This window comes from Tetrao urogallus, assembly GCF_951394365.1.
Source record: "Tetrao urogallus genome assembly, chromosome: 3".
In the NCBI taxonomy this organism is placed as follows: domain Eukaryota; kingdom Metazoa; phylum Chordata; class Aves; order Galliformes; family Phasianidae; genus Tetrao; species Tetrao urogallus.
The window spans coordinates 54289516-54304670 of record NC_136815.1 but is presented as its reverse complement, the minus strand read 5'-3'; the positions used below and the strand labels follow the sequence as shown (position 1 = coordinate 54304670).

Below are 15155 nucleotides of genomic sequence, written 5' to 3'. Positions count from 1 at the left end.
ATCCCTGCAGAAAGTTCATCTTCATAGAATGTTGAGACTGCTTTTCATCTACAATTTCTTTTGTTTCTCATTATAAGCAGTGGAAGACAACAGTGTACACAAACAAAGCTTCATCAAACCTTGTTTCTGTGATGGAGATAAATTAACTTTGCAGTTTTGGAAAATCTCCTAAGCTCATTTGTTGTTTCTGGTGGAAATTAGTACTTCCTAAGGGTAGCAGCTTTAAAGATGGCTTTGATATCAGCAGTTTGAGTAGTATAAACTTGTCCTGACCTAGAGATCTGAGAAGAGCACAGAAAACAAAAAAAAACCTGTGTTCTGTGTTCTGGGATGGTTGAAGATATGGTGTGAGTTACCATCTTCATTTCTTATCACTGTGCACATTGATCAGCAGCTACTGATCTTAACAGTATAGCTCTAGTGCTGCTAGTCCTTAGGCCTCTGCTTAAACTTAATGCTTCAGCAGAGAAGCAGAAACATGCAAAGCGATATATGTATTTCTTTCAGTGCATTTTATTTTACTCTACTGAAATTTTGTTTTTCTGAAGTCGCAGTATTAATGTTGAAGTATGAATAATATTTTCTTTGTTAATAGCTTCAAAGTAGAAGGAATTATAGAATATCCTGAGTTGAAAGGGACTCACAAGGATCATCAAGCCCAACTCCTGGCTTTAAGCAGGACAATCCAGAAATCAGACAATATGACTGAGATTGCTGTCCAAACACTTTTTGAACACAGGTTGGTGCTGTGACCACTGCCCTGGGCAGCCTGTTCCAGTGCCCAGCACAGTCTGGTGAAGAACCTTTTCCAGATATCCAACATGAACCTCCCGAAAATGTTTGACATAGACATTTTTGTTGTCCAGAGTAAATCTCTGGAGTCTGATGTAAGATTAGAGGTATGAGACAGGTGAAAGTCATGATTAACTGTAATTAAAATGTCACAGGCTTTTCACTGACTTTAAAAATAAATGATCTAGCTGAAAACAAGATTAAGTATCTAAGTAACTTTCCAGTGATGAATCACAATGAGCTAATCCTTTCTGAGATCAAAAGAATGAAACAAACAAAAAACCAAACAAACAGAAGTAAATAGGACAGGAATAAAAAGTGGAAAGTCTGAATATATCTAGCCAAAAGAATGGGGAACAAAATTTTACATAACATTTATTTTGAGTTTTAGTTCTTTATAATAAGGAAAAAAAATACAGAATTACTTTGTTTTCCCTCCCAAATGGGGTTTCTTAACTTCATCGATTCTCTGCTGCAGAACTGCAGTTTAGTTGCTAAATCCTTTAAATCTTTAAAGAAGCTGGTTTGCACTCATTCATGCCTTAATGTATCTAATATTTACTTTCCAGAAATACATTGCATGATTATGTTTTTTTAAAATATGTGTGCTTATTTTTTTTCTCTCTATATGTCTAATGGACCTGAACCAACTGGAAATATGTGTAGTCACAAAATATGATGAGATCTCATTATACCAAAAAAAGATACAAGGAGGGTTTCAAACGTGGAGCTTTTATATTTTACTAAGCAAAGAAAAATGTGGCTCCCTCGAGTGCTGTCACCGCCTACTGCTTTCTCTTCAGGAGGAGCAATGACAGGACTGCAGCGGAGGCAGAGCGGACAGCAGCAGCTTAGACCAGAATGAGCAGAGGGCAGGGGAAGTCTTTTTATCAGGAGCAATAGTACATTTTTAAAGCATTTCTGAAAAATTGACATGGTGTGACACCTCGAGTTGTGTGCATGCGGGGGCGAAGATGTGCGGGTGTGCCTTTTTTCCATAGAAATATTTCTCAGAACAGGAGGTGCTCATCCCACACATACCAGGCTGAAAGCAAAGAAACTGTGTTAAGAAAGATGCTAAATAAAGCAAGTGCTTAAGCAGAGGAGAAGGAAGATGAAAGAACAGTTCTAATGTGGATGTCAAAATAAGAATGGGACAATTGTTTAGAACAAAAGCCTAAAACGTTTCAGTGTACTTGGAAAACTGAATTAGAAATATATAAGCCTGGTTCTCCACTGCTTGTCATTACATAATCAAGTTTTGCACAGTACCATACTGTAAGGATGAAAGTGATTTATATCTTTCATCAGGAGTGCAAATGCCCGAACTTTGCTTCATACTGCCAGGTAAAATATGCATGCAAAGCAAAGAATTAAAATCTATCACAGTGTTTGTGAAAATAACTATGATAGAGTCTATAGTGACTGAGAATATAAAAAAATCTTCCTATTTTAGTTTGGCTGTTCCTACATAGTTCTCTTAACTTTCAACAAGGCAAAAGTAAATAGCCTCAAGTTGCACCATGGAAGGTTCAGGTTGGATATTAAGAAAACATCTCTCCTCAGAAAGAACAGTGAGGCAGTGGCACAGACTGCCCAGGGAAGCAGTGAAGTCATGGTCCCTGGAGGTGTTCAAGAAACATGGGGATGTGGCACTAATGGACATGGTTAGTGGACATGGTGGAGATGGACTGATGGTTGGACTGGATGGCATTAGTGGTCTTTTCCAACCTACATAATTTTAGGATTCTGTGATTATTAGCATTGTGTACTGAATATTTTCACTGAAGTTGCAAGGCAACATCAGCTTTGTAATGTACAGGTTGCAGAACACAATAATATATAGTAGTATTGCACATTATTAGGAAGCTGATCCATTGTTGAACAAATGTAACACAGATAATGAATTAAAAGAACACATACTCATGATTGTGATTTTCTTGATTTTTTGATTCACAGTTCACCATATGTGTAATATGTATTCTTCTAGTAAATGTACAGCAGGGCAGTGGGGAAGAAGGCCATTTTTATGTACTTCTTGATGCTGCCTTTTTGGATCAGGTATAATTTCTCTGGAAGGAGGGAGGTAGATAGTCACAGGTATACATTATAATTTCTCTAATAAGAATGTTTAGATATAAGAAGCACCTTGGCATTGGGATGACATTGGCAGGAAATGAGTAGGACAGCAAGCACACACACAGGAGCAGATGAGGATGCATGGGGGCTCCCAAGGAATAGCAGTAGTAGGGCTTGCATATTAGAAGTATAAAGATTGCACAGTGAAGAAGACAAATACACAAATTATTTGTTAAGCAGGCAGTTATTGGAAGCCAGTGGAAAGCGAGAAAGGATCTAACCTGTTAGAATATGATGGTCAAAAGAGAGATGTGATATCAATTCCCTTTTTATTTATTAATTTTCCCTAGCTGATCAGAATCTGCTGTCTAAAAAATCAAAATAAAATAGAATTTTATAGTGGCTTCAGGAACTTGATATTTTTAAATGTCAAGTACCGTTGTATGAATAATACTTCTCTGAGTAAATTCTTAGAATAATAGAATTGTTTGAGTTGGAAGAGACTTTAAAGACCATCTAGTCCAACTCTCCTGCAATGAACAGGGACATGCACAGCTAGATCAGGTTGCTCAGCGTCTGATCTAGCCTGGCCTTGAGTGTCTTCAGGCATGGGACATCCACTACATCCCTGGCAGCCTTTTCCAGTGCCTCACCACTCTCACTGTAAAACACTTTTTCCTTATTATATCCAGTCTAAACCTCGCCTCTTCTAGTTTGGAATCATTTCCCCTTGTCCTATCACAGCACACCCTGCTAAAGAGTCTGTTCCTTCCCTTCTTGCAGCCCCCTTTGGGTACTGAAAGGCAGCTATCTGTTCTCCGTGCAGCCTTCTCTTCTCCAGGCTGAACAGCCCAAATCTCAGCCTGAGTTATGTCTTCTTTTTGGTTTAATGAATTTCTTTCTTTTCTGTCCTTGTCTACCATTAACTTTCTGTCTCCTTCATTGCAGTCTTCATGGATCTTCAGGTTCTTTATTCATTTTTTATTTATTTTTTTTTTTTTTTAGGTAAACTCATTAGACATGGTTCCTTTTCTCTTTCAGCATCTCAATATTTCAATCTTTCTAGTCTCCAAAGACAGAAAGAATGTAATTTTTCTGTTCTGTGTTCCATTGATAAATTATTAAAAACTGTAGGCTAGACATTTTCATTCCTATTTTTCATTGTTTCATGGAGACCAGGCAAGTGTCAGAAGTCAGACTGCCACAGTGAAACTTTCATCCTGCCAATATGAATGGAATCATTTGTTCCTAGATTTAGGGTGGTATTCTTGCCCACATGAAATCCTGCTATCTTTTGCAGCTGGCTTAGAGGCTAAGCAGGTCACCCCATACTGGTGATTTCTCCAGCACCTCTAATTTTGACAGGTTCGATACAACCAGCATTCCAATTAATACAATTTACCAGCATTTTTTCTCCTGTATTTATAATAAAAATATTATACCAAGTAGGATCTAAATTTAGCTCAGTCCCACAGTTTTATGTTTCATCCAGACTGCTGCTGCAACCATCCAATTCCATGAATCTGGCTATAAATTCATATTAAGATTTTTTTTTTTTCTTTGCTTGGTTTTTTAACTGATTTTCATGCATTTAATGAATGTCATTTTTCCTATGCAATTTTCTTAATTCTCCTTCATGAATTGCAGTTGTTACCTTACATAACAGAAAGCACACAAGTATATATTAGTGATATTTTTTGACATAAAGACATAAATAAAATACAGAATCTCACTGAACAGTTTGAAAGATCAGACCTTTTACAGTGTACAAAAAGCAGTGGGGTCATTAATCTTATTCAACACCAAAGTCTTCAAAAAGATGATAGTGCTAGTCCTAACTGTGAAAAATATGCATTACAAATATTGCATTCTAGAAGCCATGTGTGGTTGAGTCTCTGAATACCAGAAACATTGACAAATTTGCTTTGGAAGTTTTTTTAGTGTTTATTTGGTGTGTAAACAGTGAATTCTATTACTAAAAATAGAAACTCAGAAAAAGGAAATTTCAGTCTAAATGATTTAAAATATAATACATCTATGATCTGTATATGGCTGTAATCTTGACTTTATCTGTAAGTCTCCATTCAAATAGCCTGGCTGTCGTACAGACTTTTCCTGAGTACAGAAGTGTTTAAGAATATTTTTCATCTTAAATGGTGAGATTTTTGAATGAGAGTTCATAGGCCGGAATGTGATGTAATATAATTTGCTAATACATGTCCTCAAGGGCACATCAAACTATTTTAGTTTTATAAGCAATGAAGTGAAGGCAGAATAAGAATATCACAAGTTTTATGTGACTGATCCCATAATTTACATTGTTGAATATTTGCTTACACTGTTAATATATTCAAAATTCATAGAAATAGCCTTCTTGAAATGTCAGCACAACCTCACAGTTCCATTAAAGCTGATTGGGCTAGAAAAGTATTGAAATATACTCATATGTAGGCATAAATGACAGTGGGCTTTTTTCCTGTTTTTGTTTGTTTTTCAGCAGATGCTTCTGAAATACCTGAGAGACGAAGTAATCTGATGTTTGCCAAGCCAGGAGGAAGTGTCACTTTTACTTGCCCTTACGATATTGGAGGTTTGGTGCAGCAAGTGAAATGGGAAAGGATTAAAGCAGGTGGGACAGATACCATTGTCCTGTGTAACTCAGGAGGAGAGCGAAGATTTGGTTCAGATTTCATAAAACGTGCACTGGTGGATTGCTCTGGTCAGGCAAGCTCAACGATTGTCATTCAAAACGTCACAGCTTCCGACTTCGCAAAGTACCGCTGCATGGCTACTGGAAGAAATAAAACCTTTGAGATGAGTTTCACTGTGGTTGGTAAGTAAAGAAGGTAGTGGTAAATGTTTTCAGGACCTTCTGAGGCATTAGCATCTTCACCCATAACAAATAACACTCCAGTAACAAATGAGAGTTTATTCAAATGCCACATTCAAATTAGCAGTGTGAGAAAGATGACAAAGTTAACAATCAGTCTGGTTTCCATGGAAATAAGCTGGTTTAGCTTGTCTAATATCGTAACAGGACTTCAGATCTGTTTGTGAGAAGCTGATTTGATGATAGGAAGGAGACTCTTTGAAAGAGGAGACTGCAGAGTTTGCAAGGGAAGAACACTGCTCTCCTGAAGACGTGGGGCGGTCCCCATTAACACAGCGTACTGCAGGGCATGAACCTTGGTCCTAGGTGAGAGACCTGTCTTCCAGAGGGAACTAAGAGCAAACTTCTGTTGTAAATGTAGAATCTGTAGAATGGACTGTGCTTTGTTCAAGTAAGGAATTTCCATAGCGGGAGCTGAATAATTCTTCAGGTTTTGCTGGGACTATTTTCACAGTTTGATTATAATAGGAGCTTCGGTCTCCATACACAGACAGATAAAATTAGATTGCTCAAACTGTGAGCTAAATCCCACTTTTAGTTCTATGTTCTGTTATGACTGTAAAAACAGTTCAGTTTTAGTTCTTCTGTGTAGAAGAACTTTTTCTCCTTTTGAAAACAGAGTTCTTGTACCACCCCAGCCCTTCTTCTCCTGTTGTAGCATTCAGGCCAGCTCTCTGCTGTCTTTGGTACTGCCTTTGTTAGTGTTAATAAACGAATGCTGGCAGACATCTGTTTGGCAGCACGTAGAGCTGTGGCATGCTGTATAGAACTTCAGAATATGCTTCATCTCAGATACATGTATTGAGAATGCACTCAGGAAGAAAAAGTTGATATATTTTACTCTGAACACTTGACCGCGAAAGTCCATGAAAATGAACAAAATGTGATGAAGCATCAGGCAAATAATTTCTCTCACCTCTAAAATTTTTTAACATTCAACTTTCAAAATATTGACTATATCCATATAATTAAGCATTCACAATTTGTATAGCAATTAAAATATTTTGATTGCTCCAAACAAAGTGCTTCTTGTACCAAACCTAAATCAAATAATGAGTTGCCAAACAGCCTCAACTTTAAGACCTACCTATGCAAATTCTTTCTAGTTAAAAACAAAAAAAAAAGCAAAAAAAAGGTAAAAGGTATGAAACCACTGAAGAAGCTCAAGTGTGATTCAGAAAACAGTTCATTGTCCTCCTCTAAAACACTCTACATTTTGATACACTTTATTTTGCTTTTTTTTGTTATTCCAAAAGAAGTGAAGCATCAAAGATTTCCAATTGTTTGCCTTTAATGTTTAGATATGTTTCATAATGCATGACTAATAGTTCCATGGGGATATGGAGAAATGCTAAGAGGAAAGCAGAGGGAGGCCAGGTGTCGGCTCCCACAGACCCTGTGAAGAACTTCACTCAGAGTTTCTTACTCTGCTTTGGTGTAGTTTCAATGAAAGAGTGATGACAGAAACTAGATGTGTAGATTGTATATGCTCTATCAGTTCAGACACTTCATTTTCCTCGGGTAAGTGTTGCAGCTAAGCCACAGTCTAGGCTTGGATTTGGTACCAAACTCTTCCAATGTTTTTGTTCTGTTGATGTAATTCTGCATGGGTGCTGCAAATCTTCTTGCCTTGGCCAGTGACAGAGACATTCGGAAATACAGAGTCTAGGAGCCGGCAGAATAGTTGCGCTGTGAATAGTAATAGGGAGAACTCTGTTTTGGTTGAGAGAGAGTAAGAGGAAAAATAATAAACTTTTTGTGTTTATTTTAAGAGAAGCTGTGTATTTAGAGATTCTAAGAATTTCTGAAGAGGAAGAAACTCGTAGGAAAGGAGATATAAAGTAAGGACAAGAGATTATCTGCAGAAATGATAATAATTCTAACACCACAGATTCTGAGAGGTTACACAGTAGAAAAATGAAGGTTGCTTCTTGTCTGAAGGTGGAAGTATTATTGCAAGGAGAAATAACATGAAATTCCTGTGAAGAAAAGAAGAGGAATGTAAGAGAGCAGATATTTAGGTATGGGAAAAGCCTTGGCTGCTCTTGCAGTTGCATCAGTAGAAGTCAGCATGCTTCATTTAATGTTTTTCATCATCAGTGAAAACAAAACCGTGGGATCTGTTCAGTATCACTGCCAGCTCTTTCCCACCAAACATTGTTATTTTTGTTTAATAGTAACAGAATTTCCAGCTGAAATGGCAGTTCTACAAATCTGTTTTTGACCTTAAAACCTAGAAAACATAAAGTAACATATATGTAAATCAGTGTGGATTTGCCAAACAACAGCTGCAGAAACAGAAGGCTGAGTATAACATAATTATGTAACATGTTCAAGAGATTTAAGATTAATTTCTGTATGCTCCTCACTGTTCTGCTGTTTCTGAAAATTCTGCTAATATGGTCATGTCACCAGATTTCACATCTGATCCAATCTTTAATTTTTACTTGCCCCATTTTTCCCTCTGATTAATTCTTTTCAGCGAGTTTCTGAAGGAAAGAAGCAGATTTCTTATTATTTTGTTTTGGTATCTAAATAGGTATTCATAGGTACATTGGTATATAAAAGAAAGGGAGAATGAAAGAAATTGAAAACATGGAAGAAACTGTTATTTCATCCTGAAGACCTAAATGTTGTGGAAAGATTTAATTTCAAAATGAAAATTTACAGGCTTTGAACACCTTTCTCTGGCAGCAGCCACAGAATTGGGCTGACATCTGAGCTCAATGTGTGCAAATGTGGAGGCTTGCAGCACAAATGCACCTTTTGGTATTGGCAGGAGATGAAAGAAAAAAGGCATAGTGAAGTCACATTTCTCCCTACTGATTTACTTGTGTTATGGATAGACTTTAAAATGCCACTTCAGCTGTTTCAGGTGGCTGGGTAAGGCTCTGCAGTGGTTTCTGGGCCACCAGAGACAGTGCCAGCTGGGCAGCCCCTGGGACTACCTTCTGTGCAGTTTGAGACCTGGTGATCTGTGCATGAGCATGATGGATTGAATTTGGGTTGTGCCAGTGAGACGTGAGTTAATGATGTAAGGAAGGTCTGTGCCAATTTTTTTTTTTTTTTTCTGGTTTTGGCTTTGTTCATACTTTTTTTATTGTTACAATTTACTATCATTTTGAACCCACCTATTTTGCATGAAAACTACTGTAAAACACAAAAGCCTTATATGATTGAGCTCTATGCAGAATCTGTGTAGCAACTAATGCCTAAAATGGCTGATAGGAAGCTGCTTCAGTTTCAGAGCACTACTAAATTTTCTCCAGTGTATTTTAGCTATAAAAGAGACTTTTCACCTTGGGAACTACTTCCTGATGCCTTCAGTTTTAAAGAACAGGAAGCAAATAATCACAAAGATAACAGGTCAGCATAAAGCAAATCCAGCATTTAGAAAAAAATGGCAGATGAAATGAAAAGCAGGGCAGCCCTTGTACAGTCACAGCGGGTTATCACACAATCCTTCCAAGCTGGGAGAAAGCAGCAGTACTTCTGTGCCACAGAAAATGGACACAACATAATGCTGTTGTAGTGGGTGAGGAGAATCAAAGTATGAGTGAAATTAGCTTCCTTCTTCATACATGAATTCTTCCTGTATGCATGCAAGATATCAGTCTTTGTCTGTGGATCTCTACTCAAAAAAGCACTTTTCTCTGAACATAAATGCAGTCACTCTGGATTTCTATCTTTCACTTGTGGGCAAAATTATTTCAGTGATGTCTAGTTACATAGCTTACATGCCAGATCAGCAAGGCATGTGACAAGCTACATGTAGATATTCACAGTGCAGTTAAAATCTCTTGTTAGGACAAATAAATGTCTGCCCCACCAGTACTTTCTCCTCAAAACCAAAGCACTAAAGTCTTTGCACAGAAAAGTTTCAGAGTCTTGTAGAGAAAATGCCAAGGCTACAAAGCTATTGGGGGAGCAAATATTGTCTAATAATGGGAATTTTACTCAAATCAACATATTGCCTTTGATGAGAACACAAGAGCTAAAGAGACACATGGCAAACCTGTGACGTGTTTCTTCAAAACCTAGAATGTTATGTTAAAGTTGTTAATTATAATAGATTTTGTATTGTTAACAAAAACAGCTGCTTCAGGAAAGGTTTACTTATTAAGATGAGAAAAGGCAAAAGGTCTTTTGAGTTGTTATTGCTTCCAAAAAAAAAATCTAATGACTTCTCTCATCCAAATTGAACTGACAGCTGATAATCCCAGTTCTCAAACTCATTCAGTCATAGATTGTTATCTTGACCTGATAAACCGAAGGTGAAATGCCATGAAAAGAAAAAAATGAAGTCTGGAGGGATTGGACTGCAGGATGGAGACATTGCTGAAGTCTGGAATTCTATCCACATTCACCCACCCAAAATGATAATTAAACATACAATTTTAAACAGAGTAGCAAAAATTTCTTTGTTGCTTACAGAGTGTTTTCTCCTTATTCCTGTAAGTATTCATTGGCACAGATGAAGATTTTCTGTGGCAAGTAGCCAAGAACTTGAAAAAAATATTTTTTCTTGGAGCTGGACATATGCATATGCACTATTCTGTCATTTCAAGCATGCAGACATTGAAAACATGCTGGAAGTAGAGTGTCTGCATTTTGTAGTTGTAATGACAGAAGTCATTAGTTTGCGTAATCAGGTAGCATTCTCTATCTCATACCTTCAGCAGTGTAAACTTTTGAGAGAGTAAGTAATATTGGAATCCAGTGATAAGATTCATGTGTATTCAGTACTTTTTTGTTATCCTTTCCTATAAGCACATTAATACTAAACAGGCATACCTGAGCTGATTTCAATGGGTAGTTTGATCCAGGAGAAAAGCCAACTGATGATGGCTCAGCAAATGGTTTGCTGAGATTATTGTCATTAACAATACTGATTCTTTTTCATTTGTCTTTGAATTTGTCTTTGAATTAAGCATATAGTTTTCTAGTCTATCCAGAATTAAAGCTCTTTGGAGCAGCTGTGGCTTCATCTTCAACTGCTCTTTCTCTCTACATTGTCTAGAACGTTAAAGAGAGCTAACCTAAGTAGTTATTGCTCACCAATAACTTGTTAGTTTCTATCTGAAACACACAGAACAACTTTGTGTCCATAAAATATGTTCACTGTCTTGCATTAGGTAATACAAAACAGCACCCTATGACTTCTTTATACTGAAGTTTCCGTTTTTATTGTAGAATCACAGAATATCCCAAGTTGGAAGGAACCCATAAAGATCAATCAGTCCTGCTCCTGGCTCCATGCAGGACCACCCAAAATACAAACCCTGTATCTGAAAGTGTTGTCCAAATGCTCCTTGAACTCGAGCAGCCTGGAGCTGTCATCTTTTCCATGCTTGATCATCCTCTGGTGCAGACCCTTTCCCAGACCCCCAGCTGCCCCTCCCTTGACACAGCTCCATGCCGTTCCCTCGGGCCCCGTCGCTGTCACACGGAGCAGAGCTCAGCGCTGCCCCTCCGCTCCCTGTGAGGAGCTGCAGCCGTCATCAAGCCTCCTCTCAGCCTTCTTTTTCCATCCAGAAGCATCCTCACCTTTTCGTATGCCTTGGTTTGTTTTATTACTACATGTTGAGAAACTGAAGAACATGCAGGAAATATTTATTCAGTACATATTTGGACAGGCTCACGCTCTCATCAAAACGGCGCTATCACATAAGCTCACTGGAGTTTGCTAGAAGTTTGATGTTATTAGAAGTTGGTAAAACCACCTGACAAAGATATTTGCGGCTACTGCTAGTCACGAATACACTGTATACCATGTTTATTACTTTCTATTTGTGATTGCTTGTTTTTTGTGCTGTTTACTCTCAAGTTTGCAGACAGCTAGCACAGAGACGCAACAGAAGCAGGAAATAGCGCGCTGTGGTGGGCTGCAAAAAGCTGAGTTACAATTCTGTGGTTTGACATACTTTTTTTTCTTCTTTTTAAGGATAGCAATAAATGATGATAAAAATCATACATATTTTAAACAAATAACTATGTTGAGGACTAGAATTGTGGACTTGCTACGTGACTTTGAGCATATTACTTCTCCAGCTCTTTTCACTTGAAAGAATGACTCCCTCATGTTCATGGTGACCCCCTCATTATTACATGTTGATCTGCAGATTTATTTGAAGAAGTGATTCCATATTGGAGAAGACTATGCATTTGCAAAGCTCAAACTACAATAAATGTAACTTTCCCTTTCTCAGTTTTGATTCTTAAAGAAATAATTTTTGCTAATACTGGAACAAATAGGGTTGACATCCATCACCAAATTATTTGCAGTACAGGGCTATAAAAAATTGATCACAACAGAAGAATTTCTTGTAGAAATATTTTTATTAAAAAATGAACAGATTTTGTTTTGAATCAGAGTTGAAAATAACTGATAAAAGTGTGAAGCACTGAATTCTGGGGCTGAGAAATTGTCTGGTTGCTCATGGAATTAATGCAAGTTCATTATGCATGTATCTTATGAAAAAACCTTTACAATGTCATGGATGTTCATTTAAGTCATCGGAGTGCTTTTATTGACTATATATTGAGTCACTTATGAGTGCTGTTGGACTGCTTTTTCACCACAGGAGGGAATGAGAGGAAAAGGAATACGCAAGACATCTCTGTTGTTTTTTTCTCGTACTGCTGCGCTGTGTTCATTCACCTTCCATCATCTCAGTCGCAGCTTTTGTAAGCGCTAGTTCAGCATAACAAAGGCTCTTCAGAAATGAGGTAATGGTTGTGAGATCTGAATACTGAGCTTGAGATCTCATGGGATAATGTGTCTACATAATTGTTGATTTTCAGCTTAGTCTGTCATGGAAAGTTCATGATGTTTTATACAAAATTCTAACAATATTTATTGCAATCATATTCTAGCAACTTGGGATCACAAATGGTTTATTATCTACATAGCTGGAGGAACATCTGCTGCTGTTTTACTGTTAGTTTTCCTACTCATTTTCTGCATCACCACTGCTTATCGCAAAAAGTGAGTAACAAGTCAATCTGCTTGATATAGAAGCATGAAGCTATTCAGGTGTTAAAAGCTCTTCTATGCTTATCAGAGGCTATAAAAAAAATGTAGACTTGGATACTTAATTTTCTTGCTAAAATTTTAAACTTGAAAAAACTAATCAGTTAAGCAGGTTATGAAATAAGTTGCTTTATTTTTCCCATTACAAGAACAAACAAAAACAACAACAAAACAAACAAACAAAAGATCTTACTCAAGTTCCTAGCTAAATGCTTATTGTAATATTAACAGGTGGTTAGTAAAGACCAACATAAGCTTATGCTGGACTGTTCCTATTTCGTGCATAGAGAGCACAAGTGACATCTTGAGGTTTTCTTACATTTTGTAGCTTTTTGTATCTACTGTACGCTAAGTATACAGTAGTAGTCTGATCCAGAATTTCTGCTTCCAGTGGAAAGAAATATTGAGTAGAAAAAAATATGTTTATTTCCCGTTCACATCACATGAAGCTTCTGGAATTTGCTGGCAATCTGTCATTGTTCTTGCCCCTGAAAAGGAGCTCTTTTGATGTGTCTCCAGACCATTAGAAAAGAGTGCTAATCTCTTGCATGTTATGGTCTGCATTCAGAGGAAGGTGTATTGAATATTATTGATATCAATGGGCAAGTAAGTTACATCAGTGTTATCTCTTTTATGCTGGAATTATATAGTTTGGACTATATTGTAATACATGATGCAGTTCCTTCCATTCTGTTTCTAACTGAATGTATGTCACCAGGAAGAAGAGGAAGAGGATCACAGAGGCATTATTTAATGCTTTGTACTGTAGTCAGGACGAGGTGAGATCAGCTGGAGTTCACTCATACTTTGTATTTTGCATATTTTTTAACTTCATCTCTTCTGTATATGATGTTTATATTCCCTGAGTTGCATAGTATGATCTTAAACTACAGTTGGAAAAAAAGAAATATTTCTGTTCATACATTTCCATTGTTCTTTTTTTCTTGATGAAACAATTGTATTTAAAGATTTCTTCCATGTAGCTCTTTTGGTTTGCAAGATTTGAACTATTTGATTATTGGCAATATTTATTTTTTTTTTCCCTCAAGTTGCTAATTTCAAAACTGAGGCAAAAATCCCACCAAAAAATGTATCCTGTCACACTATTTGTATTCATGTATTTCTAGTTCAGCTTCACTATAATTTGTTGGTATAACTGTTAAATTGCTTCTTTTTGTATTTTAAGAATCAGTCAACTATTTGGAGCTCTGTGACATTTTCCCCCTAATAATTCCATTCAAAGCCTGAGTAGAAAGAGAAGATCCAACTTTTCTGCTTCTACCTTGTCTCTTTATACCCTGAGCCAAGGCATGAAGTAGCAATGTGCTCAGGAAAATGACCCACATAGTGGCTGTGACTCTACCTTTCTATCTATTCCCCTAAGACAGCACTTGAAGAGATGTTCACTATAGATACAGACTTATAAAAAAGTCCTTTAACCTTCTGCCTCTTCTGTGTCTCTCATTCTGCCTCTTGGGTCAACATTCACATCAGAATAAAGCTCTTGCTAGGCTAATCATAGCCTAGAGACTTGCCAATTACCTCAGAAACCATCTTCAGAAAGCATGGCAATTTTGAAAACATGACAACTAACAGAGGCACCACCATATTAATGATTTGAGTAATTCACAGTATGGTCCATGTCTTTACAGTAACTCACTTTTTAAGATTGATGTGAGTTACTATTTCAGTATGTAAAGTGTGTACATGAAGAGAATGAAGCATTCCAGTGATACTGATACTTTGATACTTTACCAGTAATGCAATATGACACAGCTGTGAAGTATATTCAAAGTACAACTTTGAACTGAATTCGAAAGTTATTCATGAAACACAGGAAGACAAAAACTACTTTCATGGTTGAGTATTTCCCAGTAACAAAACAGCATATGAGGAAAATTTGTTGGTTTTTTTTTTTTTTTTTTTTTTTTTTTTTTCTCCAAAGTCATTGTCAGAAAAGTCCTTCAACTTTCCCTTTTTCTTTTTTAAATGTTCTAGGCTGGTAACAATTATGCAGAACACAATTATCACACCACATGGGACATAGAAAGAGGAAAAGAAGAGTCATCATTCAGGACAGCACAGGAGATTTACGTGAACTGCATAAACCTAAGAAATGATAATTAGCTTCTTTCTTGTGAATGAAGTAACCCGAGTTCAGACCATGTCGTTGCATGTTGGACTTGATTTGTTTTGCACAGGTAGCTGCAGAAGGTTAAACTGGCTGCCAAGCATGGCCTACGCTGCCCCGTCCAGACAGCACAGGTACCCAAGCCAGTCAGAGTGCATCTGCATTATGAGACAGTCTGAAGCACTAACGCACCCTTTGATTCATATGTACAAGTGAAGACTATTGGCACT

The 15155-nt window shown here is 37.1% G+C and overlaps 1 protein-coding gene across 1 annotated transcript in view; it reads left to right on the top strand.

Annotated features, from left to right (window-relative positions):
* CD226 (CD226 molecule) overlaps window positions 1-14921 on the top strand; it is a gene marked incomplete at both ends in the record, with an annotated part of 29359 nt that extends 14438 nt beyond the window's left edge. The window contains 4 exons of the mRNA XM_079533884.1: window positions 5369-5704; window positions 12638-12749; window positions 13513-13573; window positions 14793-14921. Coding sequence (XP_079390010.1) covers window positions 5369-5704; window positions 12638-12749; window positions 13513-13573; window positions 14793-14921 — 638 coding nt within the window. The remainder of the gene's footprint in view (window positions 1-5368; window positions 5705-12637; window positions 12750-13512; window positions 13574-14792) is intronic.
* Between the last annotated feature and the right edge of the window lie 234 nt (window positions 14922-15155).